Raw genomic sequence first — 27,018 nt, 5'->3', positions numbered from 1 at the left:
CGTTACCCCCCCCAGCCCCGTATGTACGCGCCGACCCCCCCCAGCCCCCGTATGTACGCGCCGACCCCCCCAGCCCCCGTATGTATGCGCCGACCCCCCCGCCCCCGTACGTTCGAGTCGTACCCCCACCCGTGTGTGTACACCCGTGTATGTGTCGTACCCCCCCATGTATGTACACCAGTGTACGTGTCGTACCCCCCGTGTATGTACACCCGTGTACGTGTCGAACCCCCCCGTGTATGTACACCCGTGTACGTGTCGTACCCCCCGTGTATGTACACCCGTGTACGTTCGAGTCGTACCCCCAACCGTGTATGTACACCCGAGTACGTGTCATACCCCCCGTGTATGTACACCCGTGTACGTGTCGTACCCCCCCGTGTATGTACACCCGTGTACGTGTCGAACCCCCCGTGTATGTACACCCATGTACGTTCGAGTCGTACCCCCACCCGTGTATGTACACCCGTGTACGTGTCGTACCCCCCGTGTATGTACACCCGTGTACGTGTCGAACCCCCGTGTATGTACACCCGTGTACGTTCGAGTCTTACCCCCACCCGTGTATGTACACCCGTGTACGTGTCGTACCCCCTGTGTATGTACACCCGTGTACGTGTCAAACCCCCCCGTGTATGTACACCCGTGTACGTTCGAGTCGTCCCCCCAGCCCCCGTATGTACGCGCCGACCCCCCCCAGCCCCCGTATGTATGCGCCGCCCCCCCCGCCCCCGTACGTTCGAGTCGTACCCCCACCCGTGTATGTACACCCGTGTACGTGTCGTACCCCCCATGTATGTACACCAGTGTACGTGTCGTACCCCCGTGTATGTACACCCGTGTACATGTCGAACCCCCCGTGTATGTACACCCGTGTACGTGTCGTACCCCCAGTGTATGTACACCCGTGTACGTTTGAGTCGTACCCCCAACCGTGTATGTACACCCGTGTACGTGTCATACCCCCCGTGTATGTACACCCGTGTACGTGTCGTACCCCCCGTGTATGTACACCCGTGTACGTGTCGAACCCCCGTGTATGTACACCCATGTACGTTCGAGTCGTACCCCCACCCGTGTATGTACACCCGTGTACGTGTCGTACCCCCCGTGTATGTACACCCGTGTACGTGTCGAACCCCCGTGTATGTACACCTGTGTACGTTCGAGTCGTACCCCCACCCGTGTATGTACACCCGTGTACGTGTCGTACCCCCTGTGTATGTACACCCGTGTACGTGTCGAACCCCCCCGTGTATGTACACCCGTGTACGTTCGAGTCGTACCCCCACCCGTGTATGTACAGTGCGTACCCCCAGCGCTACGCGCTGGGGGTACGCACCTGGGGCTGGGGGTACGCACCGTACATACACGGGTGGGGGTACGACTCGAACGTACACGGGTGTACATACACGGGGGTTCGACACGTACACGGGTGTACATACACGGGGGGGTACGACTCGAATGTACACGGGTGTACATACACGGGTGGGGGTACGACTCGAACGTACACGGGTGTACATACACAGGGGGTTCGACACGTACACGGGTGTACATACACGGGGGGGTACGACTCGAACGTACGGGGGCTGGGGGGGGTCGGCGCGTACGTACGGGGGCTGGGGCGGTCGGCGCGTACGTACGGGGGCTGGGGGGGTCGGCATGTACATAGGAGGGCTGGGGGGAGTGTTGGGCGCGTATGCGGGCACATGTCTCCATGGTTGCTATGGGAGTTCGGTGCGGACGGTGTTTTTTCCATACGGTTGTAACATCGGACGCACGGGATGGATCGTAATTCCGCGGTCGGACTTCACTTTTCACATTTTCCGACCCGAGGACGTGTGGGGAATAATTCCCAATGCGATTCGTATGGACTTTTTCCCATGTGAATCGTAATTGGCAGTTTGTACGGCACTTGTACGATTCGTACGGTAAAAAGACCGGATACGATTCGTACGGGGAATTTTTTTACCGGATCGTAATCGGCACCAATGACTTAATACTAACATTGCTAGAAGCCACTGTAGTTTATGTGGAGTTTGGGAATACAAAAAGAAGCATCTCTTTTATAAGCGTGCCACTGAATTACTATAAACACTAAGGGCAAACAGTTCAGCAGCACACAGGAATAAAACAAGCATTTGCAATGCAATCGGTCTCGCCTTTGGGACCTAATATGTATTTACCTATGCAGCACATTAGCTTGGGTGCTGAAACCTCTACTGTTCTTGAACATGAAGGGAAAGTAAGCACCAAACTGCGTGACACGGCAGGTATAAAAACCCATGGAGAGAAATCATGCCTTTCAGCGGGAAATGGTATAGTCCAAAGCTCTGTTTGTAATATAAAATCAGGGCCTTCGGTGGTAATATCACTGAAAATACAAGATTTGAAAAAATATTATTGTCTACGGGTGCTCGTGTAAGGCAATTTCTATGGACTGGAACTTAGAGAACGCTATAGTGATTCTGGTATTTTACTGACCTCTGCTGGGCGTTTTCTATCTAGAAGGTTAAATAGAGGCAGTTGCCAGAAAAATTTAAAAAGAAAGTCCCTCAGCAGAAAGCAATTCTGGTATTTTACTGACCTCTACTGGTCGTTTTCTATAAAGACAGTTAAATAGAGGCAGTTGAACAGAAAAAAAGTCCCTATGCGGAAGCAGACAAGTCCTAGGGCTGATCTCTAGAGCCCACAAGGTCTTGAATGCTCGACCTAAAAAGGCAGTGCTGCTCCATGACCACCAGCCTATTTGCAGTCACCAGTCCAGTCCTTAACTAAAGTCTGCCTCGACACTGAGCTGTGCCAAGCTGAGTTTGCCCTCCTTCCACAGCTCTTGTGTTGCAACCTGTTTCTAGCAGTTTGCTGACAACATCCACACCTTGGTACCCCAACTCACTTACCTAAACGCAGACGAGAGGGCACAGCAGGCCAGAATGTAGATCAGCTGTGACATTAATGAAGCACATTATAGCACTGCAATGAGAAGTAGTTATTAAAAGCGATAGTTTTGTCCAGCTGGTATTCTGAAATCACATATTTGAAAGCGCTAAAGAAAAAAAGGTTTGGTAAAATAAAATATTTGGCCAAGAGCACACATTTTAATTGGAGAAGCTGCAATTTATCCAGGTTTTCTGGTTTCAATTTGTACAACTCAGTCAGGAAATAGGTATCTATTTGTCTCTCCTTATGTTAAGGCTTTGTTTAGAGGCATGGGGAGATCACAGGATGTTGAGCAGACACCGAGAGGGTTGGTGGGGGTTGGTAGACATGGACACAAAGCAGATGATATTTCTGCTAAAAATGATATTCCACGGGGAGACCAATACATTTTAAGTGCCTTCGAGAGACCTCCAGGACCATCTGTTTTCATTCACAGCTCATGTAGAGACCAGCTTCAGGGTGGAAACCCAGCAGTAACGGAGCAGAATTACACACAAAATCAAAAGCATTTCAGGAACTGCTGTTTGCTGCTGTACACAAAGGAGCCACCACGCGACCAGCACTCCCCCCCCCACTCTTCTCCCTGCCTGAGAGGGGATGCTTGCAGTGCACACCAAAGATGCATAAAGTAAAACAAATAAAATTAAAACCACGCACCAAGACAGCTCCCGGTAAGATGGTTGCAGGGAGCGCATTGTTCCACTTGAAACTGCTTCTAGTTTCACAGGCGCAACACGAACGAGGTCGGCTGGGGGAAATAGGAGGCTTTTGGAGGGTGGAGCAGTTTATGAAGCAGGGAGTGGGGGTGGAGAAGAAATGAACTATAGCAGTGGGGAAAAACATAAGCACTCATGTGGAGTGCTGAAACATAAAAGAAACGGACTGGAACAAAGGGGAATCACAAGCTCTCATGTGGAGTGCTGGAACACAGAGAAAGTAGCTCCAAAAATGGGACCAGCGGATGCACACAAGTACTTGGTCCATGCTCCGGGGCAGGGACAAGCATAAGGAGAGGACATGATGTAGACACACCTTCACAAACCGGAATGTAGGAAATGATAGCAACGCTGAAGCAAGTAAACAAACATCTGTGGGCAGGCTATAAGCTCACAGGGGCATATCTATGAGCCCCCCCTTGCATCACTATTGCACTACGCAATGTGGTGCAAGAGTGACGCAAATAAAAAATGAGATTTATGAAGCCACGCCAGGCCACCTAGCATGACCCTGCGTGACTTCATAAATCCTGAGTAATTTTACGCAGCGCAAATCGCTGCATTGCATTACTCTGTGTCAACACCCTCCACGGGCCGCGGCTGGCTATTATTAACAACTGAACACTGATAATAAAGCTTTGTGTAACTTTTTACTTTGGTGGTACTTATTGTGAGGAAGAGGGTCTACAGTTAACAAAGGAAGACCTTGGTGAGTGTTGTGAGTCTGTGGGGCCCCTCTCACTCCACTGACCTCTGTGTATAAACAACAGGCCTCGTCTAGCCAAGGTCTCGAAAGAGAGGGACTACGACAGCCTGCGGGACTTTAATACAGGGGCTCCTTGCAAGCTGTTCTCTAAAACATGCTTGTTTGTAAGATTGATGCATGCCAGGCATTTCATTAACTTTAAATATGACGATTTACAAACCGTAGTTGGTTGAGTAGTGACGCAAACGGGGTAACTCCAATACCGCCAGCCACACAGAGGCTAACCTCATAATTTAACACTTCTTCAGAGGGGCTCCCAAAAGGGCCGTCAATATAAAGTCTGAAAAGGAAAGAAGAATTAATTATTTTAATAAGTGTGAATTAAAAAGAAAATGCATTCTTTGAACGTAGTTTCAAGTCGATGTAGTTGATGAAAGTTCTGTCCATCACTCGTTTGATTCAATATCTGTCGATCTGCAAACTAATCCCATCTTAGGACAGTGTGTACTGGCCTTTTAGTGAAATTATTGAAACCTCCGTCCTTTTTGTCAAGCAATGATATGTGCAGTTCCCTCTAACGTCCTGTCCTAGGGAGCATTTTAATGAAGGTCCGATTTAATAGTTTGCATGTAATGACCAGACTATTAAAATGTAAAAACAGAATTGACTCCATGACAACTACACTTATTTGAAATCCCAATGATTACATATATAATAAATATGCTACACTTCTATGCAACAACTAGTAAGAAGAACTGTTTTCCCATGACACATTTATTGAAACTGCAGTCTGACTGCAATATAATGCAATTACACTATATACAATTACACTATAGAGGGTTAACTTATCCCGTTATGTTCCGCAAGATTGTTGTGTGGCCCATAGTATATCTCTTCGGAGTGTGAGATCAACACCCAGGTGAGATCAGCACATCTCTAAGTTATTTTGTGGTGATCCCACCCACAGGTGGGTGGGCAGGCTTTATGCGTTTGTAAGCGGAGCGCTTAAAGTACTGCCTAGGGACTAACTGTGGGTTAAAATTGCCTGCCGGATCCTAATATCTTCTTTAATCAGAAGTTACTTCAGCAAGGTTTAAAACAGTGAGATGAAGTCAAGTCCGCTTCAGTCAGAGAAACTGGGCAGTAGACAGAGAGCTCAAAGCAATTTTGCAAATAAGAGGCAACCTTCGACGCTGCGGTTTTACGTTGACTTACTGAAATAACCGGCAGATGCTTAAGCAGGGACACACGCTCGAGCCTTTCTTCAAGCCCACTTTATCCAAGGGCTCTGGTTCCCTGCATATGATGAGCCAGTTCAGTAGATCAGTTCACTCACCGAATGACTGATATTTCGAGGTTTCTCCCCTTCCATTCAGTCGCCCGGTCCTGATGAAGACCCTCTGGTGAGGCTTAGATTTGCCAGGCCGAAACCTGGACACTTTACACTGCCTGGATTGGGTATTTGGTCCATAAAAGGGGCATTTATTATTGAATCAATTACCCTGTATTAATGACAACGAACTTATGCTGTATAATAAATGTAATGGGCAGCCTTCTTTGTAATGATTATGATACATGCAAGAGAACTATTTCCTTTCTCCTTTCTTTGTCTAAATTCCACTCTCTGGCACTCTTTTTTTGAGCACCCTTTTCTCTAATTTTTCTATTTGAAGCAACCAAGTGAAAGTAATGTATTTATGCTGTTGGCTTTCATATAAAAAATCATGCCTTTACCTCTGTGTGTGTGGTATGAGTTGGCCTCGTTATGTATGCTCTCCTATACTAATAGAAGCTATATTTCACTCCCTTCAACTGAGTAGAGGATGTTGTTATGGATGAATGAAAAGCAGGAGAAAGTAATTGGTTTTGCTTTTTCCATTTTGGTGGACTCTCCCATAGATCCATTGTTGTTACGTATCACAGGCGTACAATAGCCCTATATATCTGATGTCCCTAGGCACTAGGTGAATAGGGGGTGGGACCAATGATAAAGCACACATCAGGTGGTACCTGTGGATGAGGACCCAACAAAATATCCCAGAGATGTGCTGATCACACAGATCCACCTGGGTTTTGATCTCACACTCTGAAGAGATAGACTATGGGCCACGTAACAATCTTGTGGAACATTCCAGGATTTAAAAAGATAGGTTTACCCTCTATAGTGTAATTACTTCAGACAATTACCTAATTATAGCTTCTCACTCCTCCATAGTGTTGGTCTGCAATATAATGCAATAATGTCCAAGCCTGTTTTGAGCTTCACATTTTTACAAATAAGTACTTCAAACCAGAGACCAATTTCACGTAGGAAACTGGTAGTCAAATGCCGGCTGTTGCAATTCTAGTGAGATAGACCAATGGGCTAAGACAACTGTTTTCAGAGATCTGTGTGCAAGTTGAGGCATGGATTCCAATCCTAGATAGAAAGTTTAGTGGTGTTTTCACCTACTGTAAATATGGGTGCACAACCTGTTTGAAACACATCCCAATACTTGTCAGGTTGCTCCCTCCCTGGATTGCACTGAATTAGTGAGTTCTGCGTCTATTGCACCAACATCACCTCATTCACCACACATCACATCTCTGCTTCTACTGCCCCACTGCTGAATTGCTGCTGGTAAACTATGGCCTCGAATAATCAGTTTCACCACCCAGCCTATCTCCCAATCATTTAATGTTCACCCACTGAATTACCCATTCCACTGCAACCTCATTGGTGTGGCCTCACACCACACAGGCGTGCCAACCCTCCATTCACCTGACTCCCCGCCCACTAGTGAATACCACCACCAGCCTTTAAATAAGTGAAAAATCCAAGATCTATAGATACCTAACAACCATTAAGACTGTTCTGTTTCAGACAGTAAAGCACTCCACAACTGGACTCTACATACTGAATACCTAAGCATGTGCTAAAGCCCTCCGTATTAAACACACAAAACACAATCCAGTGTTTATATTTTTGATGAAAGGCATCATACAACGAAGTGAAGCTCACTAATATGGACCAGCTTGTTCCCAGTCTTTTTAGTACTCGATAATGATTAAAGGGAAGAGAAAGGTCAGGCAGACCATTCTTTATGACTTAGAAACTTCAGCACACATTAAGGTCAGTGTTAGGCACCTGAACATTTGGCACTAGCATAAGAAACCACATATCTAATCTATAGCATCCCTTTGATATGGCACATAATGCATGAGATCCAAGACAATATCATTATGTTACAGCAGGGATTTCAACCTGGGATCTGTATATGATCAGTCATCCTGCTAGAGCATGGTTTGAGGGCTGCACTGCTAAGGGCTGGTTCTAGGTTATCAAAAGATGTCAGTGGCGACCAAGATTTGTTACTTGAGCATCTGAACTGTCTTGGGAACTGCTTGCACTTTTAAGGCAGAGTCTTTATTGGTGAAGAGGAGTTGTGGGTGATGCATGCTGGGTTGAACCAGAATGCACCTGCATGAAGGTAATATTGGCTACACTGGGGTCGGAAGATAACGTTGTCAACACTGTTTGCCTTGCAGCCTGGAGGGTCTATGTTGCTGCTGAATTCTTGCATTGAAATCAAGAGCTGAGTAGAATAATGATAGCCTGGGTCGGACGACTATCAAGATGTCACTAAAGGAATCTGATTTGAGCATCCTTCCAGTCACGTCTCAGCCTGTACTTTGTATGTAACAAGTATCATACATCAGTACATTTCAAAAATAGAGTGTGAGTCATTGCATGTAAGTTGTAACAGCATTAGCAAATTCATGTGAGTCACACGACTGGTATCATCAATCAGGTAGCTATGAGTCTAGTCTCTGCGCTCTTTCATAACTGGCGACTGAGTGATGGTAGAAATGGGAGGGCAAGGTGATTGCACTAGCATGTTCTTGGACAGATAGCATTAATGGCCTTGGATATGGGCAATAATGCTAATGCGAACATTAGAATGTTAAGAGCTTGATTGAAGAGAATGGAGTAACAGAGAGAAAAACAACTGATAATACAGGCTTTCTGCTTTTACGTTCCAATGTATCTCTTTTATTTCTCACCGTTTAATTTAGAACATTGAGAGGAACATATTAACAGCCTTATAGCACTTTTGCCTTGGGCTATAGCATTTGTCCTCAATTGTGGCCCAGACCTGTGTATTGAAAAGAGAGGGCATTGAACAATTGTTGTAACCCTTAGAAGTGGACCTTCCTACCATATTTTTGCTTGCATCTCATTACCAGAAAATATCAAGCAATATTGAGAGCTCTAAGGTGAAAATTGCTAAATTGCTTTAGAGTAGGATAGTAATACAGCCGTCCCTAATTTGAGTGTTAGTTTAACAAAACAGTTGCAAATATGGGCATGGTATGGACAAAGTAGGGGAATGACAGAGTTTACATAATAATATAACCCTGCCAAATCTAGTGAAAGGATGTAAACATTCGTTAGCATTCCATGACTTCTGCATAATTATCCAGGGAATTTGTTGTTAAAGGCCATGGAATCTCAAGTTGAGCATTTATACATTTACAAAATTATTGACTGCAACAAGTAAAGCCTCCCCACAAAGAAGTACCTTTCTGAAGAGTACTGGAAGCATGAGCCATGTGTCCAGGGTTACCAGGCACTGGGATGTGGTTGAAGCAATCGCATATCTACTGTGAGTAAAGACTGAGTACATGTCTGTCCCTTCATGCATTTGGGGGAGAACTGGGACAGTCTAGCCAGCCAATGTGGAAACTCTCTCCCCCTTGACTGTGAGAAGTATGTAACTTCATTGAAATAATGATCTATCTTTGGACAATGAAGACATACACATTTGTTACTACTGAGGATTTGAGAAACCTTTCATTCCAAACCAGAACCCGAGTGCATTAAGTTATGATGCATGCATTTGTAAAGACATTGGTATAGTTCAGTAGTGTTTTAAAATATGGCACCCTTTCACAGACCGAATTACAACTAGAACAAAGGATTTTCATTGTGTAAACACTCGTGCAAATTCACCCATAATGCCAATACTAGTTTTGCTAAAGCTAGGTAAACGTTTTTGTTCTTATTAAGAAACAAATGATATGCATATTTATTTCAAGTTTGTAGATGTGTATATGCACTACACAATAAAATAAACAGTCATAGTGGTTTGTTATTGTCTGGTGTTGTAGTTTTGGAATCAAGAGAAGGGGTGATCACATGGTTAAAAATGATTGCTTTATGTATACAAAAAATGTAAGAGATAAAGAACATAATGTATCATGATTTTGTGTACTTTTTTGTAAAGTTGTTCCTTAAGCTAACAGCCAGTACAATAAGTTGATAAAGAATACTCCTCTAGGCAGACCCAAACCCCACAATGTGTAGGTGTTAAACAATTAGTAACAACAGAGGAAGCAGAAAGATGAGCAGTCAAACCAAACCGTAAAAAAGAGACAAACATACAATATTTTGTACAGCGATGTGAGAGTTAAATAGAATGAACACTGATGAGCTGGAAGAAAATATTAATGTAAAAATAGCTAGAAACGTAAATTTGTCACCAGTCTTCTGTTCGAAACTTCTGTAGCCAGCTCTACATAACTCTTAGAAAAGGGATTTTTGTACTCAATACGTGATTTATAATAGTACACAATCATGTCCATGTTTGTTGGGTTGTATACTTTGTGTAGGACATAAATTGCCTTATTTACACATGGGTGTGCGTACTCAGAGATGAAAGCAGGGTTTGCAAACAGACACCACTATTAAAAGGTCGTGCTCTGGACAGTGTCCTAGATTATAAGGAGACAGATGTCTGTATCTTCTTGGCTGAAGTGTGTCATCGATTACTGACTGAAACCCGGATTGATGGTTTACCCCGGAAGCAGATAGTTCTTACAAGACGCAGAACATTAAGGAGTGTTGCTAGTGAGGGGATGCAAGTAAATTACAAGCAGTGAATGACTGCATCAAGTGGTCGGTGATTTGTGTATGTTGACAACAGGAGCCGAGTTAATGAAACTTTGAAGCCACAAACCACGGCTGGCTGCTACTGCTGTCACTAACAATGTCCTAAGCTAAGAGCAAGTATCACAAATAAAAGAGATGGTTTGTAAGTTTATCCTGGACAAACTAACTTCACTACTCCTTTATTTATATTGTTTTCAATGTGCTTTACGTCTGTAACTATATTGGCACCCTTTACGGTTTGCTGCAATTGGTGAAGCCATTCAGAAATGTTAGAATGCTGGGGTTGACTAGTGTTATTGACCAGCATTCTAGTTTAGGGAAAATATATGGTAGGGATAGGAAACAGACTGGGCCATTTCTCGTCCAAGAGGAGGTCCTTTTGGGGGTCTGTGCTAACAACCTTTCTTTGTACAAGCTGACCAGTGCTACCAGTCTTCTTCAGAATATGGCATTAACAGGTATTAATGGCCCCGTCACAGTACAATAACACTTATCACACGTTAAAATATCTTTTTACTCATAGAATATACTTCCCAGTGAGACACTTCCTGATTGTTACCCAAACGCAAAATTACTGTAATGAACACAGAGGATACCCTCATTCCCTGAAGACGGATTCAACCTCATCCACTCAATCCTGGCAGCTGCACTGGACACTGTCTGAACATTAGTAAAGTCAATTGCCTACATCACTGCTAAACGAAAAAAGGAATTACAGGAATACCATGCAGAAACACACTGGCAAATGAAGTAGGACAAGATTGTAACTAAGAACATAAGATGGGCCAGAAGCAAAAAACATTCTGATGTCTTCTTCAGCTTGCTATTTGGGAAGTTGCAGATGTTAACCCATACTGCTAATATATTTATAATGTAACAAGAATGACGCCTCATTAGTCAACCTTGCTCTCTGCAAGTGATTTGAACTGCAATCTTGGACAGAGCTTCTCCATCGGTAGCCATAATACATCAAAAGTACAAAGAAGACGGTGGCGGGGGACACAATAATCCCCTGCATGGTAACAGACATGTACCCCTGCCTTGATTGGCCCAGCTCCATAAATATCTGGACCCTAGTACTGATATTTTGGTAATGAGCAAACAAACGTGGCTCATGCATGTGCGCCATGCCCTACACCTTTCTCATGATAATGTAGCCCTACTAGATTGGGAAGGGTGCCCAAGTGCTACCCTTGTAGTGGAAGAGGGCTACGGCACTTGCCAGGAGAAAAGTGACACAAGAGCAGTGGTAGTAGCATACCAGGTTTGTGTTTTATAGGAATCAGTAGTTTGAACAGGCCTTGCTACTCATGTCACAGGAGAAGTGCCTATGGACCAGCCACATAATGTTCGTGGCTGTGTACTTAACTCACATTTGGCCTACATGATGTCTGTGTATAGCGCTGTGTAACAAGTGGTGCTTGTGTGCGCGAGGTGGGATGCATGTATGTCTGTGGATGGTAAATGACAAGGAGGCCTGTGGTTCCATTTTGAAAGCGCAGAATCTAGGAAGGCCAGATGTGGGTAAGGAGGACTGCAAATCACCAGAGAGGAGAAACGGATTGTTGACATTCCTGAGGGCTGAGGTGGGAACACACACACTGGAGGAAGGGAAGCAGGGGCCTGAACTAATGGTCAGGTGAGATGGTGGGTCTGATAAGTTTAGCATTGTAGGACCAGGGAATCATAACAGGCAGGAAGACCTAGGCCATTGTGAGGAATATTTCAGATGAGACTGACTGCAAGGTGTGATCACCAATTACTCCCTTGGCCTGGGTGGTGGGTCAGTCAGTATAGCAGACCGTCCTGCTGTCTGTTCTTTTGATAAAGGAGCAAAGGAAATGGCAGGACAGAGGAGAGGGCACTGTGCCACTGGAACCAAGTAACACCCAACAGATGAGCCTCAAACCAGTCTTGGCTTGCTTGTGTTCCAGTTCAGGGAGGAACTGACCTGGCAGTTGGGTGGTACTTTTCTTCTGAAGCTGGGTCATGATTGATTTGCATATTGCTGGGTCCAAACTGAGGTGGCATGTTGGGCATAAGAACGATGGGTTGGAATGCTGTCCTCAGCAATGTCCAGCGGCTAGGCGTATTGCAAACATTCCTCCCATCACCTTTTGTGTGTTTGATATACAATCCTAAGTGGCAAGCTCATAGCCAGAAATAGTTCTGTGCTATTTGTACCACTGAAGCCAAGCTACACCCTACTGATGAGCTTTAATTAGGACAAAACCATCTTGGTTTGCTTAACTTTCTGTTCAGGGAGCACCTGGCCTGGCAGTTGGGGTTGGACTGTTCCTGTTGGAGCTGGGTCAAGAATGATTTGCATGTCCCTGGGTCCAAACTGAGGTAGCATGTTGGACAAAATAATGATGGGTTGGAATACTACCCCAGGCAATTGCCAGTGGTTAGACTTATTGCAAGCATTCCTCCTATCACTACTTGTGTGTGTGTCTTTGTTCTTTATTTGTCTTAACCTGCTATTTATTATTTTCTCTTATGGCATGCTAATTGTAAGGGGATCTTGGACTTGACATGTCCTGTCTTTGGGCCTGATTTGGTGGTTGGGTATTTACATTGTCAGGGCAATGGAGTAAAGTACTTCTTCACCCTAAGGGAGTATCTGCCCACCAAATTTTGAGATGTCTTTCGGCGCAGGGGATATCTCTTGCATTTACAGGAACCTCTGCCACAGCTGTTCCTGTAAATGCATTGATAGTTTGACGGATGGCTCCATCAACATGACGTAGCTGTGCGGCAAACTTTCAATGTTTTTTTTTAATTTTCAAAAAGAACATTTCAAAGAAGGATTTTATTATTGAAAATAAAATAACAATAACCTCCTCACCGTGGGAGTTTTCTCCCATGGTGCAGGGGGTCATTTTACAGTTTTCATTGTCCCTTACCACCAGGGTTAACCTGAGAGGGATGGACAGGGAAAACTGCCCATTTGTCTGTCTACTCTAAGTAGGGTGGGCTGACAAATAGCCAAACCTCTGACTGCTGTTAGTCAGGCCGTTACAGATGTATGTCAGCAGCGGAGACAAAGTACTCTCTGCCGTCATCATACTGAAGGTCCGTCCATCTATAAATAAGGCGATGGACCTTCAGTATAACAAAGAGGGTACAGTTGAGATGGACCACAGCTCTGGTTTGATTGTATTTACTTGCAAACCTATGTTTGAGGGTACCTGGCCTTGCTTGTTTTACTTTCTGGTGTTATTTTAATTATTTTATTTGACGGTACATTTTTCCCATTTTGGTCTGACCTCCACCTGATTGTGGGTGGAGACTGTAGTACTTGCAGTGACAGACTCACACTGCTGTCTTATTTCATAGAAGCCAAGCTAGGTATGTTGCCGTGGGGACACTCCAGAGACACTGAATGCGCCTAATGTATGCCCATCTGCACCCGACCACCCCTAGTCGTCAGCCATGCCGCCTCTCATAACTAACCCTGGGCAGAGCTTGCGTAGTACTCCACGGAATTTCATGGAGTGAAAAGAAAACTGTGTGGTGTTTTGTGGCTGGTGGAGTTACTCATTGCTCCCCTCTGTCTCTCCTGTACCCTCCCTGCTAAACCCCTGTCCTCCTTCCCACTAAACCCCCGGCCCCCCACCCCCACTCTTGCTCCCCGTCCCTCTAAACCCCCCATCCGCCTCCGGCATAGTAAGGCCTGCTGGCCCGGAGACTTACCTTCTTCCTCCCAAATCAGTGTCCTGCCTGCTCTTGCTGCTGTGGCTCAACTCGCCTTCCGTTCCACTGCTCCGGTTCAATTAATTAACAGGGAGAACTGCAGTGCACATGGCGTACTGCGCAAAGGCATGCCTGACCCTATCATGGGATTTGATAAGGTCAGGCAAGCCTTCATGCAGTACGCCATGCACCCTGCAGTTCTTCCTGTTAATTAATTCAACCGGAGCAGCACAGCAGAAGGCAAGTGGAGCCACAGGAGGAGGCAGGACACAGATTTGAGAGGAAGAAGGTAAAGTCTCCGGGCTAGCAGGCCTTACTATGCAGGAAGCGGGCGGGGGGATTAGCACCTTGTTGACTTCCATGTGATTCTTTAAGCCTGCCCACACAACAGTAATTGGCAACAATAGAAGACTCTGAATCTTCCTGTAGGACCTGAGAGAATAATCTAGTTGAATCAAGAATAGTAAAAAGAAATCTCCAAATCATGAGTTCATATGCCTTCTCTGCTTTTAGTAAAATTACAGCTGCCAGAGTCTGTTTCTTTGGGAAAAAATTAATTGCCTCAATAAGTTTACTTGTGTTCCTGCTGAGTTAACTGCCTCAGATAAACCCATTATTATTGATAAGGACCAGCTCACTAACTTGATGGATTACTCTCACTTCAAGGAATGTATTCAATAACTTTAGATTATTGGATATGGGCTAGGGCATTTTGCCATCATACCTGGTTTCAAAACAGCTAACCACAGTTCACAACCAAAAGGATTGGGACACTTTCTCTTTTTTCAAGATATAATTCAGTAATTTAACAGGTTGGGATTTCAACTCATTGAGGAATTTGTTTTAAGAACTCACTAGGAAATCTGTCCTACCTATATGCCTTACCTTCGTGCAAGCTCCACCACAAGGCTTCCATCGCTGCTTCTGAGAAGGTGGTATTAATGATGCCTATTCTACTGATAACCACATTCATGGAAGTTGATAGAGCTACTCTGTGATTAAACTGTTTTCCACATTTTAACCTGCTTCTTAAATTTTACTCTGAGGAATTAAATGTGTAGTTTGAAGTCTCTGAGGATCATCTGTTAATGTATCATTTTCGGGGTCCCACAATTTTAATTCTTCTTGTTATTCAAACTAGCTTTTCCCCTAGTTGACCATGCAACCCATGAACTCTCCCTCCTCATAGCAACTTTGTCCAACAGTGTCAACATTTACAATTTCTAGAGCAAAGCAATAAGTCAAGAGAAAATTCTTACCTTCCAGCTATCTGTTTCTTACATGTCGGAGTTCAGATAGTAAGAATGCACTTTCTGTATGAGCTGTCTTCTCCTCTCAGACCAGTATGGTTTAATGTTTTCTCCAAGACGGAGTATTACAGTAGGATTGCATTCTACATGGCAGGGTTGCTTTTAATGTATCCCAAACTATGGCATGTATCTCAATATATTCCAAGATAAAAACCTATTATTTCAGTGATCCAGACTACATCTCAAAGTAATACCTTGCGCCCAGGATTTAGAACAACATTCCCATATCCATAAGGACTGACCTAAAGCCGGTATGTTGACTTTTTATTTCTAGATGTGCTAAAATGTGCAGATTGCAATAAGACCACTGAGGGATTGTGATTCTGTGGCCATGCCAAATTGTTTTCCATTTCTGAGCATTATTAAAGTTGTGTACTTTAAAAGAAATACCTTAAATACCTACTTTAAATACAGAAAAAAACTAGCAATCCTGATCCTTGCTCTAATCTTCCTTCATTGCGTGAGATCTCTCAGGATTGTCAAAATGTTCCTTCCAATGCCACAACTTCATTGTGTAAACTACAACTTTCCCATCTTACCTTCAACTCACGGAAAGGTCTGCCTGCCACTAACCCCCAAGTCCTTTCCCTTTTTCCCCTTGGGTTTCATGACGTACCACTGCTAACCTGTGTGTTATTCCCAGCCAGAGATCTATTCCCCTATTGTGATTGAACTCCCTTTGTTAGAAGAAAGCTGCAGTCTAATACTAGAGTGATAATGCAACACAGTTAGTTACTAAAGATACAACACTATTTACAAATAAAACAAGAGCCATCTATGAGAATCTAATAATTAATACAATCAACTGTCTCCATATCTAAAAAATATTGAACACTTGCAGCATCAGAAAAGATTGTAATTTTGCTGTCCATAGTCGTCAGATCCATCACTTATTGCATTAAATGTGCCAATATGCCAAAAAAAGGAATTTTAAAATGATCTATTTAAATTTCCATCTCCACTTGCCGGTTTCTACCTTTATGTCTATAAAACACCTGAAAGGTGAATTTGTTATTTACTCTTTAGGGCTTAGATTTTATTGAGTCCACAACATTTTTTCCTTAATTCTAAAGTCCGCAAAATTGTGCACATTAGTTTGAAGATGAAAAGCAGCTGCAGAAATAATATTAAAGTCGCCATGAAAATTCAGGAGAATGTCCTTCTTTATGACATCCTCATCACCAAGGCAAGTTCAACTTTCTCTTTATTCCAGCATCCTGATGAATCAAATATTCGCTCTACAAGACCTATTTTCAAGGTTTTCTTTCTTGCTATCAACAGTTGACACTTCTTTACTTGGAAAGGCCCATGGGGTCATATTGTGGTCAACTTTCTGAATCTGACTGAATGGATAATACACTTGCATATTAACAAACATCAGACCCCTGTTTGCCCCTGTGCACAACCTCGGGCCACTATTATTGGACATGGAATCTCCTTCCTCAGTCTCTCATACTGCTTAGACCCTTGTGCCTTAACTGGTGTCTCTTTAGGCTGCTTTATCTCATTTTGTAAAACTCACCAACTGTCTATGCCTCCTTTTAATGAACTTCAGAGAAGTATTTTGGTTGAGGTAGACTTTGTACCTCACCCAGGTTTTTAGAACTTGAGGATATTCTCTGTGTTCATCCTGAAAGAACTCCCCCATTTGTCACGCTACCCAACATATGAACAGGTTGTTTACTTTTACCTAGCTCCCTTTCCTGTGTCTGCTCTTTATCCTTTCTCAAAGTAATTTGACAAATTTTATAGGAATCTGTTGTTGTTGGTCTTTAGAATAATCTATGTGGCTGACAAGGTAGTTGCTCCCAAAGAAGGAAATGTTGTGAGCATAGTTGAATCAATTTAAATTACCACTATTTGCTGCTCCCCCAGTTAGATTACCTTTTCCATCTGAAAATCGGGTGTTGATTATAAAAATGATGTCTATTGAGGTTTGCCTCTTCTCTCCCTTCTTCGTCTTACTGCCTATTCTGCATTACTTTCCTTCATGACTGCTACTGTTCTGGAGTGGAAAGATGAGGGGATGATTGTAAAGGCTAAAAAGCACAAGAGAAGGTGGATGAGTCAGTTGAATCCCTAATCACCATGCTCGCTATTGACTTGATTTAAGGAGACGGGTATTTTGAGACTTTCCTTACCTTCACTGCTATTTATCCTGGGGCACTAAAACCTGTCCTTGCACCTAACGTCCTACCTGCTAATGAGTTGGAGTGAGGTTCATCCTAGCTCTATTGTTTGTTAGTGAACAGAGTTGTACCGCAAGGTGCATATCAATGCTGCCGTTTCTTCAAAAGCCAACTTCGAAAGGTGATCCCTTTTATAAGTTGAAGAAAATGAGCATTTTCTAAGACTGTCCACCACAGGGAACAGCTTAGTCGGAGGAATGAGAAAAGTGAAAATCCACTTCAAAGCAGCGCACCAGCATCTGCTGACAATGCATCAGTGAGTGTCTGTACCAAGAAGCGGCAACAGTCAGCGAGTTACTATAGAGAAGATTTTTTCAAGTTAGCAAATATTTTTTGCACCCTTAAGTTATTTAAAAATTATCAGGTTGATTCTCAATTATTGCCCACAGACTAGGCTTGGTGTTTCCCACAAATGTTGAAAGTGCTGATGATGACTGACCTACTACTCTGTGGAAGTATTGTCGAAGTCAGAAAAATAAGATAATATGGGTCAAGCCCCAGTTTATCAACTTCATTTACCATAGGTCCAGGAATAGTGTTTATAGCAAGAGGATCTCGGCTTATATAAACAGACCTATGCAGTAATGGTAGTCTGAAGACAAGTGTATCCTGGAGGCATTGGGAACCCTTGAAGTGTTCTACTTCTTGCTTATGGGTGAACTTCTATTGGGGCTTTTACTGAAGCCAGTATTTTTGTATTTGTAAAGCGCAAACAATTACCCAAAGGCGTCAAGGTGCTGGGGGCCATCGGAAAGATTAAGCGAGCTACTGCCCAGAGTCACACGGTGCTGGGCTGACCTGACGCCGGTGCCAGGGATTGAACTGTGAGCCCCCATGTTCCGTTGTCAGTCACCCTGGACGCTGCGCCACACCTCTTACTCACTTATTTGACCTGCTCTTTATCATCAGTACTAATGTTTTCCCCCTCTTATTAATCTCAGACAAAGTTATAGCAAACATCTTCATTATTGCTGAGCCATATAAGTATTTGCATCCATTTATTGTGTTTACGTTTCTAATTAGTTTGCATTAATATATGAGGTCTCAAGACTATTTGATGCTATGTGCCTTTCCCCCAAACAATAAGGACTAAGGGCCACATGTATCCATCAATTTTGCGTTCGCAAACGGGCGATTCGCTGTTTGGGAACGCAAAAAAAGGTTTTTTACATGCATCAAACCTCATTTTGCGATTTGATAACCTGTTACCGAATCGCAAAATGGGTTTGCGATTCGGTATTTGGAAGGGGCGTCTTTAGGGTGTACTTTCCAAATAGCGAATGCTAACGGTATGTATAAATGTTTTGTGACTGGGAATGTGCTCTCAAAAGATTCGCATTTTACCACCTACTTCAAGTAGGTGGTAACCCATTCGCAAATGGGAAGCGGTCCCTTGGGAATGGTTGTTAAAACATTTTTCAAGAGCAAGAGGTGGGCCCTTGGACCACTGCCTGCTCTTAAAAAGTAAAAAGAAATCTTTTTCATTTTTATTTTCTAAACTCAACCCATTTTCCTTTAAAGAAAACGGGCTGCATTTAAAAAAAAATGCTTTATTTAAAAGCAGTCATGTACATGGTTGTCTGCTGATCCCAGCAGGCCACCATCCCCGTGATTTTAGCGATTCCTACGAGGTCGTAAATTGCAATCTAACTCATGAATATTAATGAGGTAGGTCAATTTGCGACCCACTAGGAATCGGTATATGAAACTCATGGAGTTTCATACATTGGAAATAGCGATTACCTAATTGCAATTCTCCAAAAATTGCAATTAGGTAATTGCAATTTCCAAATGTGATACATGTGGCCCTTACAGTTTGGAAGTCGGTCTGAACTCGGGACTTTACCATGGGTAATCACTAGCGTTTTGTGAAATTTACATAATTTTCTTTTGCATAATTCTGAGAAATTTCAGAAAAATAATGTGAAATTACTCAAACTGCAAATCTGATACCCTGATTTAATGCGGAATTCATCCTTGTTTATGAAACAATATAAATTGGTAATTTAAAATGATAAATATGAAAAGCTCCCAAGAATCTGATTAGAAAGAAGTTACATTTCAGTTCACTAACCTACAGCACACGGGAATTTCATGTATTAAACAAACGAGTTTCTGTCGTGATGAAAGATGAAAATGGCGAGAATAGGCTTTTGTACAAGAATGCAAAATTATAATTTTTGCTGAGTCAATATAAGAATTAAGCGATGAATCAAAAGAGTAATTTATCAAGAAACTGAATCCAAAAGAAATAAATGCCTGTGACATTTATTTTGATTGGGCATTGGAAGCAAACGCGCTAGACTATAAAAATGTGTAAAATACATGCTTCCATTAATTGTGGCTCACAAATACATTTCCAAGAATACAATGAAAGCAAAGTAATCCATGGGTAAGCAGTCGGTCTTTAGCATAGGAGGAAGAGAAAAGCTGCCTGCCCTTGGGACAGCTCATCCTCTGGATGGTAAAATGTCAAGGAAAGTAAATGAGCCAAAGACGCTGTAAGACCTGGAGCAAAAGAGATATGCGATTTCATTTAAATCCTCCCCAGAGAGCATAAGCAGCCTTCTCTGTTCCTTGGAGAATTATCAAGAAACCAAACAGAAAATAAAACGAGGCAGACAATACCATGAACGATTCCATCAAAACAGGAAACATGCCTATTTCAGAGTGCTTGAAAGCAATGTTTAGAAACAACGGGCAGCCGCGGCCCATGCAGGTAAGAATGGTGGGGCATTGCGGCTGGGTGGGATTCGACAGACGACGACGAGGGAAAATTAATTATTTATTTATTTTGGCCTTGTGGTCGGCTGTCGAATCCCTCCCAACCCGGTCCCACCGCCCGACCACTCTTACCCGCACGGGCCGCGGCTGACAACGGGCTACGTTATCTTACCACATGAACAGTCAAATTAAAAGACAAATCGCACATATGACCAATAGTAGATCAGGATCTGTATCATTAAAGTAGGACTTAGTCTCATTTTTTATTTTATTGGTTTGAATAAAACAGAGAGTACACAGTGCAATTTCTGTGAAGGTTGACAGTAAAATCACAGAGTGAAAAGAGCCAGGACAAGCATAACAACAGATAAATGTCATCTGTAAGTGCCATAATCTTTAACCGGAATGAGTGAATACAGTCATGTGCGGAGTCGTAAAAACAATCCTTATCAAATGCGTGGCAGAATAATCTAATGTTGTCCGCCGCCAGTCTACCCTTCAGAAAGCCTGTTTGAGAGGGGGCAATGAGCTTTAGTATGACCTTTTCCAAACGTAATGCCAGAATCTTAGCATATATTTTGCAGTCTATATTGATTAAGGAAATAGGCCGGTAGTTTCTAATGTCCAAATGATCCTTCCCTTCTTGTAGAATAACCACTACAAGTTGCAGAGCCAGTTATGGAACCTAAGTTCGCGTACTGTTCAAATGCAGAACCAAGAGAATCCGCTACTTGAATCCACAAAGACTTTATGAAATTTGTCAGTGTAGCCATCCGGTTCGGATGCCTTTCTAGCTTTGATAAAATCAATGGCCCTCCGTATCTCTTCACTATCAATCGGGGCATTAAGAAAAATCAAATCTTCCTGCGAAGCTTGAGGGAGAGCGCAAGATGAAAGATATTCACGGCTGAACTCAGGAGAAGTTGTAAGGTTTGGATTGTATAAATCCACGTAAAAATTCTGAAACACATTCAGGATGTTCTGAGGTGAGGTGGCAATCTTCCCGAACAAGTTACTGATAGCAGAACCAGTGGACTTGGGTTTGGTGTATTTCAGGTAGTTCGCAAGAACATTCCCTGCTCTGTTTCTGTTCATCATAATATTAGCATTCAAGTTCTGCAACCACTTTTGTGCTCTAAAGCTGAGAATTTTATTATAGTCATTTTGTTAACTACTTAATTTTGAAAGATCAAAGGATCCTGCAGAATGTCTGATAGAATCCGAATGTTGCTTGATTTGAGATTCTATGTCCGCCAGCTGTTTATTCAGTGCTCTATACTTTGTGGCTGCTATTTTTATAAGGGTTCCTCTAAGAGTTGCTATCAAGGCATCCCAACGTATAATGGCAGAAGTGTCCTCTGGAGGATTCTAATCTTTAAATTGGGCATTGTTTTTGATCAGTGAGTTTTTTAAATTCTATTTCCTAACTAGAACTTCGCTGTAACCTTCGGTTTTATTAGTGAATATATATATGTGGCACCTCTCCCTGGGCCACTTTTGACCAGAGTGACCCCATTTCCTGGAGCCCAGCACATTATTTAGGGGGAGGGCACCCTTACCGGAATGCTTTTGATCCCAGGCACCCCATCCCCCGGACCCAGCAACATATTTAAGGGAAAGGGGGCATGTGGCCTACTTCCCGGAGTTGATTTTGACTCTGATGAGCCCAGCATCATATTTAAGATGGAGAGGGCCATGCAGCCCTTATCCCCGGGCCGACTTTGGTCAAGGGAATCTCATCCTCCAGGGCCTGGCACCATATTTACAGAGGAGGGTGGCAATCAGTCCTCCTCCCCGGGCTATTTTGGCACCGGAGATCCCATCAACTGGGGTCCAGCCAAAAAAGGTTGGGTACCATGGTACCCACCCAGGGCACCCAACACACTACTGTCCAAGGCCCCAGCAGGTCCCACATTGGAGTTGCATTGAGCAGCCCCAGTTGTGAGGTGGCGGGGCTGAGATGCGAGGTCCTGCATTGATGATATGAAACGCACAATGGTTCTGTTGAGCGGCAGAGCTGCAATGCGAGGCCCTGTGTCGGAGATGCACCGCACAGCAGCGGTTCCGAGGAGCTGCGAGTTGAGATCCTGTCTCAGATAGGCATTGCACAGTGGTGGTTCCAAAGGGCTGTGGGCAGTGATGTAAAGCTGTGAGGAGTTGCATCGAGCTGTGTCAGGTCTTTTGAAGACCACAACTGGGCTGGCAGAGCACCTTTAGCTTAGCACCACTTCCAAGGGTCAAACCTGCAGGAGAACCACTTGAGGGGGGGGGGGGGGGGTAGGACTCACAGCAGGTAATGTCCAGGTGCAGGGTTGGAGCCTTTTCTGTGAATTAGGCTCTGATGAACTAGCCCTTGGAGTCACTCAGCTGATCCTGGGATCAAAATGCAGGCCCAGTTCTTCTCACTCAGGCATCAGGGAAGCAGGGAAGTCCTTCCTGCAGCAGAGTAGTAGAGCCGTCCTTATTCTGAGTCTTCCACAGGTACAGAAGTGCCAAGTCTAAGGGTCCGATATTCATACCTGGGGCCTCTTTGAAGTAAGAAAACTTCTAGTGTCCTCCCTCTACAGAGGTCTCTGGAATTTCCTGCCTCCCTGCCCTGGCTCAAGCTGGTCTGGGGTCAGCTCCACACTGTTCAACCTGACAGAGATGGCTTGTAAATATTTTTAAAAATGATGTCAATTTGAATAACGATACATTAATGTATAAAAAGGAAGTTGCATCATTAGTGATGAACTCCACGTCAACCGCGACTTCTAAATACACAGTCAGGCAGGTGCTGAGATCCAGGCCCGAGGTAATTTATTGACAGGTCAGAGGTGGGGTGGCACATAGCCAGCAGATAAACGTGTGAACAGGGAACCCCAGATCAATGCCACAGATAGGCACAGTGACACCATAATGGTCCAGGGAGTTTGGCCCCAATAAATCATACATGGCTGGAGGCATACGCGTGTTCCTAAAACACCATAAACTCAATCAATCATATCTTTACTCTGATAAATATTTTAATTGAACTCTTAAATGAGAAAACCCAATTGCCTAAGGACCACAGACACCTCCCCATGATCCGTATCCAAGTTCCGCTATGTTCAATAACAAGTTATATATTATTGCACTTTTAAATACCCACTGTCTATGTTGGGTGCTGCCGCATCTATTCACTGCTAAAGAACAGCCTGATTAAATAGAGTCTGTTCAAAAACAAACACAGTGCTGGTGCTGGGATCTCTCCCATGTCACCTACAATTACACCAACCCAAACACTAACATCCACATGCACTACACAGCGCTCTTTTACACAACACGTGGCATCAGCACAAGACCGCCGTGGGCTCTAAGACATTATCCAGGTCATGTTATGTCTGTTCACTGATACCGCATGCAGTAGGCACAGGCAGACCTTACTTGTCCCAAGAGGTGGCCCCTAAAAGAGCGATATGCCTTCTCTACTTATACCTATGCAGAATTAGGGCCAAATTCCAACCCAACAAGGTAGAGCCCCACAGAATGGCAGTGAATCTCACCTGATACAAGCAAACCCAATGGCTCTATATCTTTTCACCAAGCCTAACTATATTTAAACTGAACTAGACTGGATGAGCAGGAAGGGCACCATAGGGGAGGATACTGTTTGGCCCGAGACTTCCCAGAAAAGAGATTCTTGGAGGTAGCTAAACCCCCCAACTCAATGCACAAACACATCTACTCCTGCCACCATTTTTTGTCCAAGGTTGGCCCTTCGTGTATCTGGGGCAATCTTCTTTAACAAACAAGTGGAGCCTAAACATCGAGTTCTTGTGTAGGGCCATCCAGCTCAATGATACAAAGGGAAATTAGTTTGATTGGGGAGGGTTGAACAAAAAGCATAGACACCCCATGTCAGGGAATTTGGGATACCAAGGTGGGTGGACACACTTGGCTAGCAGGGAAGGGCAACCCCTAATCGATGGAACCTTACATTGTATTCCTTATGTTTCAGAGGTAAAGGAATGATTCCACTGGGCAAGAATGAAAACTGCAGCACATTCCTGGACATTTCGGTTATGCAATAGGACACCTTCATGCTGATGGATGGTAGGAGAGGTGTGGCGCAGCAGCCAGAGTGGCTGACTCTGGAGCATGGGGCTCCTGGTTAGATCCTTGGCAGAAGCTCAGCTCAGCACCATGTGACTCTGGGCAATAGCTCACCTATTCTCCCAGATGGCCCCCAGCGCCTTGAAACTCTTAATGGGTAATATGTTCTCGCTTTAAAAATAGGAATTATTATTATGGTTATGTACTGGCAGTGCAACAAATTTGCCTTCACTCAGCTCATTCCCGGATGGTACACATTTTGTTCCCTTGTAACCATACACACACCAACCCTGGTCATTCCCGGAGAAGAACTATCAAATTTGTACCAGTACCCACTGAGGAAAAATATAACCTTGCTGCATTAGACCCTTGAAAAAAACTTTCAGATTATTTTGAATAGGCGCAGTTCGAGGCATTCCAGAAGAATTCAGACTGTTCTTGGACTCACAAGTATCTGCGGAGTGTCCATACCCTTCGTCACAGTGCAGACAAAAGCTAATGCCTACTGGCTCTAAATAACCAGGTGGGAAATGGTTAAATTGATGAACAGCACTAAGCTCGGCCTTAATTCGATCAAGGAAGAACTGAGAACAATACGCCTCATGGTGATGCAGCATCGGTATGTGTTAGACTTAATGACCGCAATGGAGGGAAGGGTGTGTGCCGAGAATGGCACATCTTGCTGCAGGTTTATCTCTGGGAATGACATGGATAACAGGATACTGACTCTTGCCATCCAAGCACTGCACTGTTTAGAGACATGCGTGAGGAGGGAGGTGTCCCTAAGCCGGAGTGGTTCTTGAATTAGTTATCATTGTTCCCCTGATGGCTTTCTGGTCTGTGCTCATCGTTGTTGGCAGTTTTCTTTGTGTTCTTGTTTTCCTGTGGTTCTGTGCAATTGGGGATTTCCTGCTGTAAAAACACAGTCCTCGAATTGGGTAGAATGCAAATAACTAGGGAAGTAGTAATTGGCAAAACCGAAGAACAACTGGCCCCCGATAAAGTAACTGTCATGAAGTATAGGTTAGATAGTGTAATTGAAAATTCAACTAGAGGGGAGAATGTTAATATTGAAAAAGTCAATGTCAGAATGAATAACGATGCATTCATGTATAAAAAGAAGTTGCATCTTAATTGACGAATTTGCTCATTATGAACTCTACACCAAACTTAACTAAATACGTAGTCAGGCAGGCACTCAATCCCAGACCTGAGGTCACTGATTGACAGGTCACAGGCGGGGTAGCATGTAGCCAGCAGACAAACACACAAACAGGAACCTCAGATCAATTCCACAGATAGGCGCAGAAACACCACAATGGTCCAGGGAGATTGGCCTCAATAAAGCACCCATGGCCGATGGGATTAGTGCATTCCCAAAACACCATAAAGTCAGATGCCACATTAAGTTAGCAACACGTAACCAATCAGAACACAGCACATGCAGTGATCACTCACTCCCAATGCCGGACATCTGGATACGCTTCGCACTGGCCGCATTGTGTTCACACAAGGTCAATGCCCACCTGGATTCCTCGTCAAATACATTAATTTATGACTCTGATTGGTTCCAAGGGGCTTTGGGGCTATGATGTGAAGCTGTGAGGGGTTGCATCGATTTTGCTGAAGTCCACAGCTGGGCTGGCAGAGCAAATTGAGCACCACTTACAAGGGTCAATCCTTCAGGGCAACCACTGGGGGGGGAGGGCTCACAGCAGGTAGTGTCCAAGTGCATGGTTCAATATGGTTAGAGCCTTTTCTGTATCTGGGGCTCTGATGAGGGGGCCGCCCAACTAGTCACTCAGATGGTCCTAGGATGCAGGTCCAGTTCTTCTCACTCTGGCATCAGAGTAGCAGGGAAGCTGGGAAGTCCTTCTTGCAGTAGAGCAGTACAGCAGTCCTTACTCCGAGTCTTCAACAGGTTCACAACTGTGCTGAAGTGCCAAGCCTGAGGGTACCTTGTGCCACTTTGAAGTGGGAGAAACTTCTAAAGTTCTCCCTCTACAGAGGTGTCAGGAATTTCCTGCCTCCCTGAACTGGCCTCACCTTGTCTGAGGGAGGGAAGACTAATCTGAAACCCTTTGTGAGTGAGCGGAGGCAGACCCTTTGTGATGTGCAATTGTGGTAGGTGACAACTACACATCCCTCATCCTGACAGAGATAGCTTATTAATATTGAAAAAGTTGATGTCTATGCATAAAAATGAAGTTGCATTTTTGCTAACAAATTCGCAAATACGTAGTCAGCCAGGACCTGAGGCCCAGGCCCAAGGTCACTGATAGACAGGTCAGAGGTGTGGTGGAACGTAGCCGGCAGTCAAACGTGTGACAGGAAACCCCAGATCAATCCCACCGATAGGCACAGCGACACCAGGGAGATTGGCCCCAATAAAGTACACATGGCCTGAGGCATACGCAGGGTCCCAAAACACCATAAAGTCAAATGCCAAATGAAGTTAGGAACACATAGCCAATCAGGACACAGTACACACAGTGATCACATGCTTTCCATGCCGGATATCTGGACACATTACCCACTGGCCACATTGTGTCCACGGAAGGTGGAGGTCCACTTGGATTCCTCATTGAATACATTAATTTATGACTCGAAAGACAGAGGTTCACATTCCTTACCAAAAATGGATCACCAGAACTATTTTATGGCATTGAAAGAATTGTATAAAAACCCATGTCAGATCAATAGTAAGTTGAGACAGTCCTCAGACCCTATG

General features: G+C 44.1%; 1 protein-coding gene across 2 annotated transcripts in view; it reads right to left on the bottom strand.

Moving 5' to 3' along the window:
- Nucleotides 1-27,018, bottom strand: part of NOX4 (NADPH oxidase 4) — a 699,867-nt gene that overhangs the window by 96,256 nt on the left and 576,593 nt on the right. For both annotated transcript variants that reach the window (XM_085623140.1, XM_085623139.1), the window contains exon 14: nucleotides 4,583-4,702. In XM_085623140.1, coding sequence (XP_085479266.1) covers nucleotides 4,583-4,702 — 120 coding nt within the window. The remainder of the gene's footprint in view (nucleotides 1-4,582; nucleotides 4,703-27,018) is intronic.

This window comes from Triturus cristatus, chromosome 8, assembly GCF_964204655.1.
Source record: "Triturus cristatus chromosome 8, aTriCri1.1, whole genome shotgun sequence".
Classification (NCBI taxonomy): Eukaryota; Metazoa; Chordata; class Amphibia; order Caudata; family Salamandridae; genus Triturus; species Triturus cristatus.
This window is presented reverse-complemented; position numbering and strand designations above follow the sequence as displayed.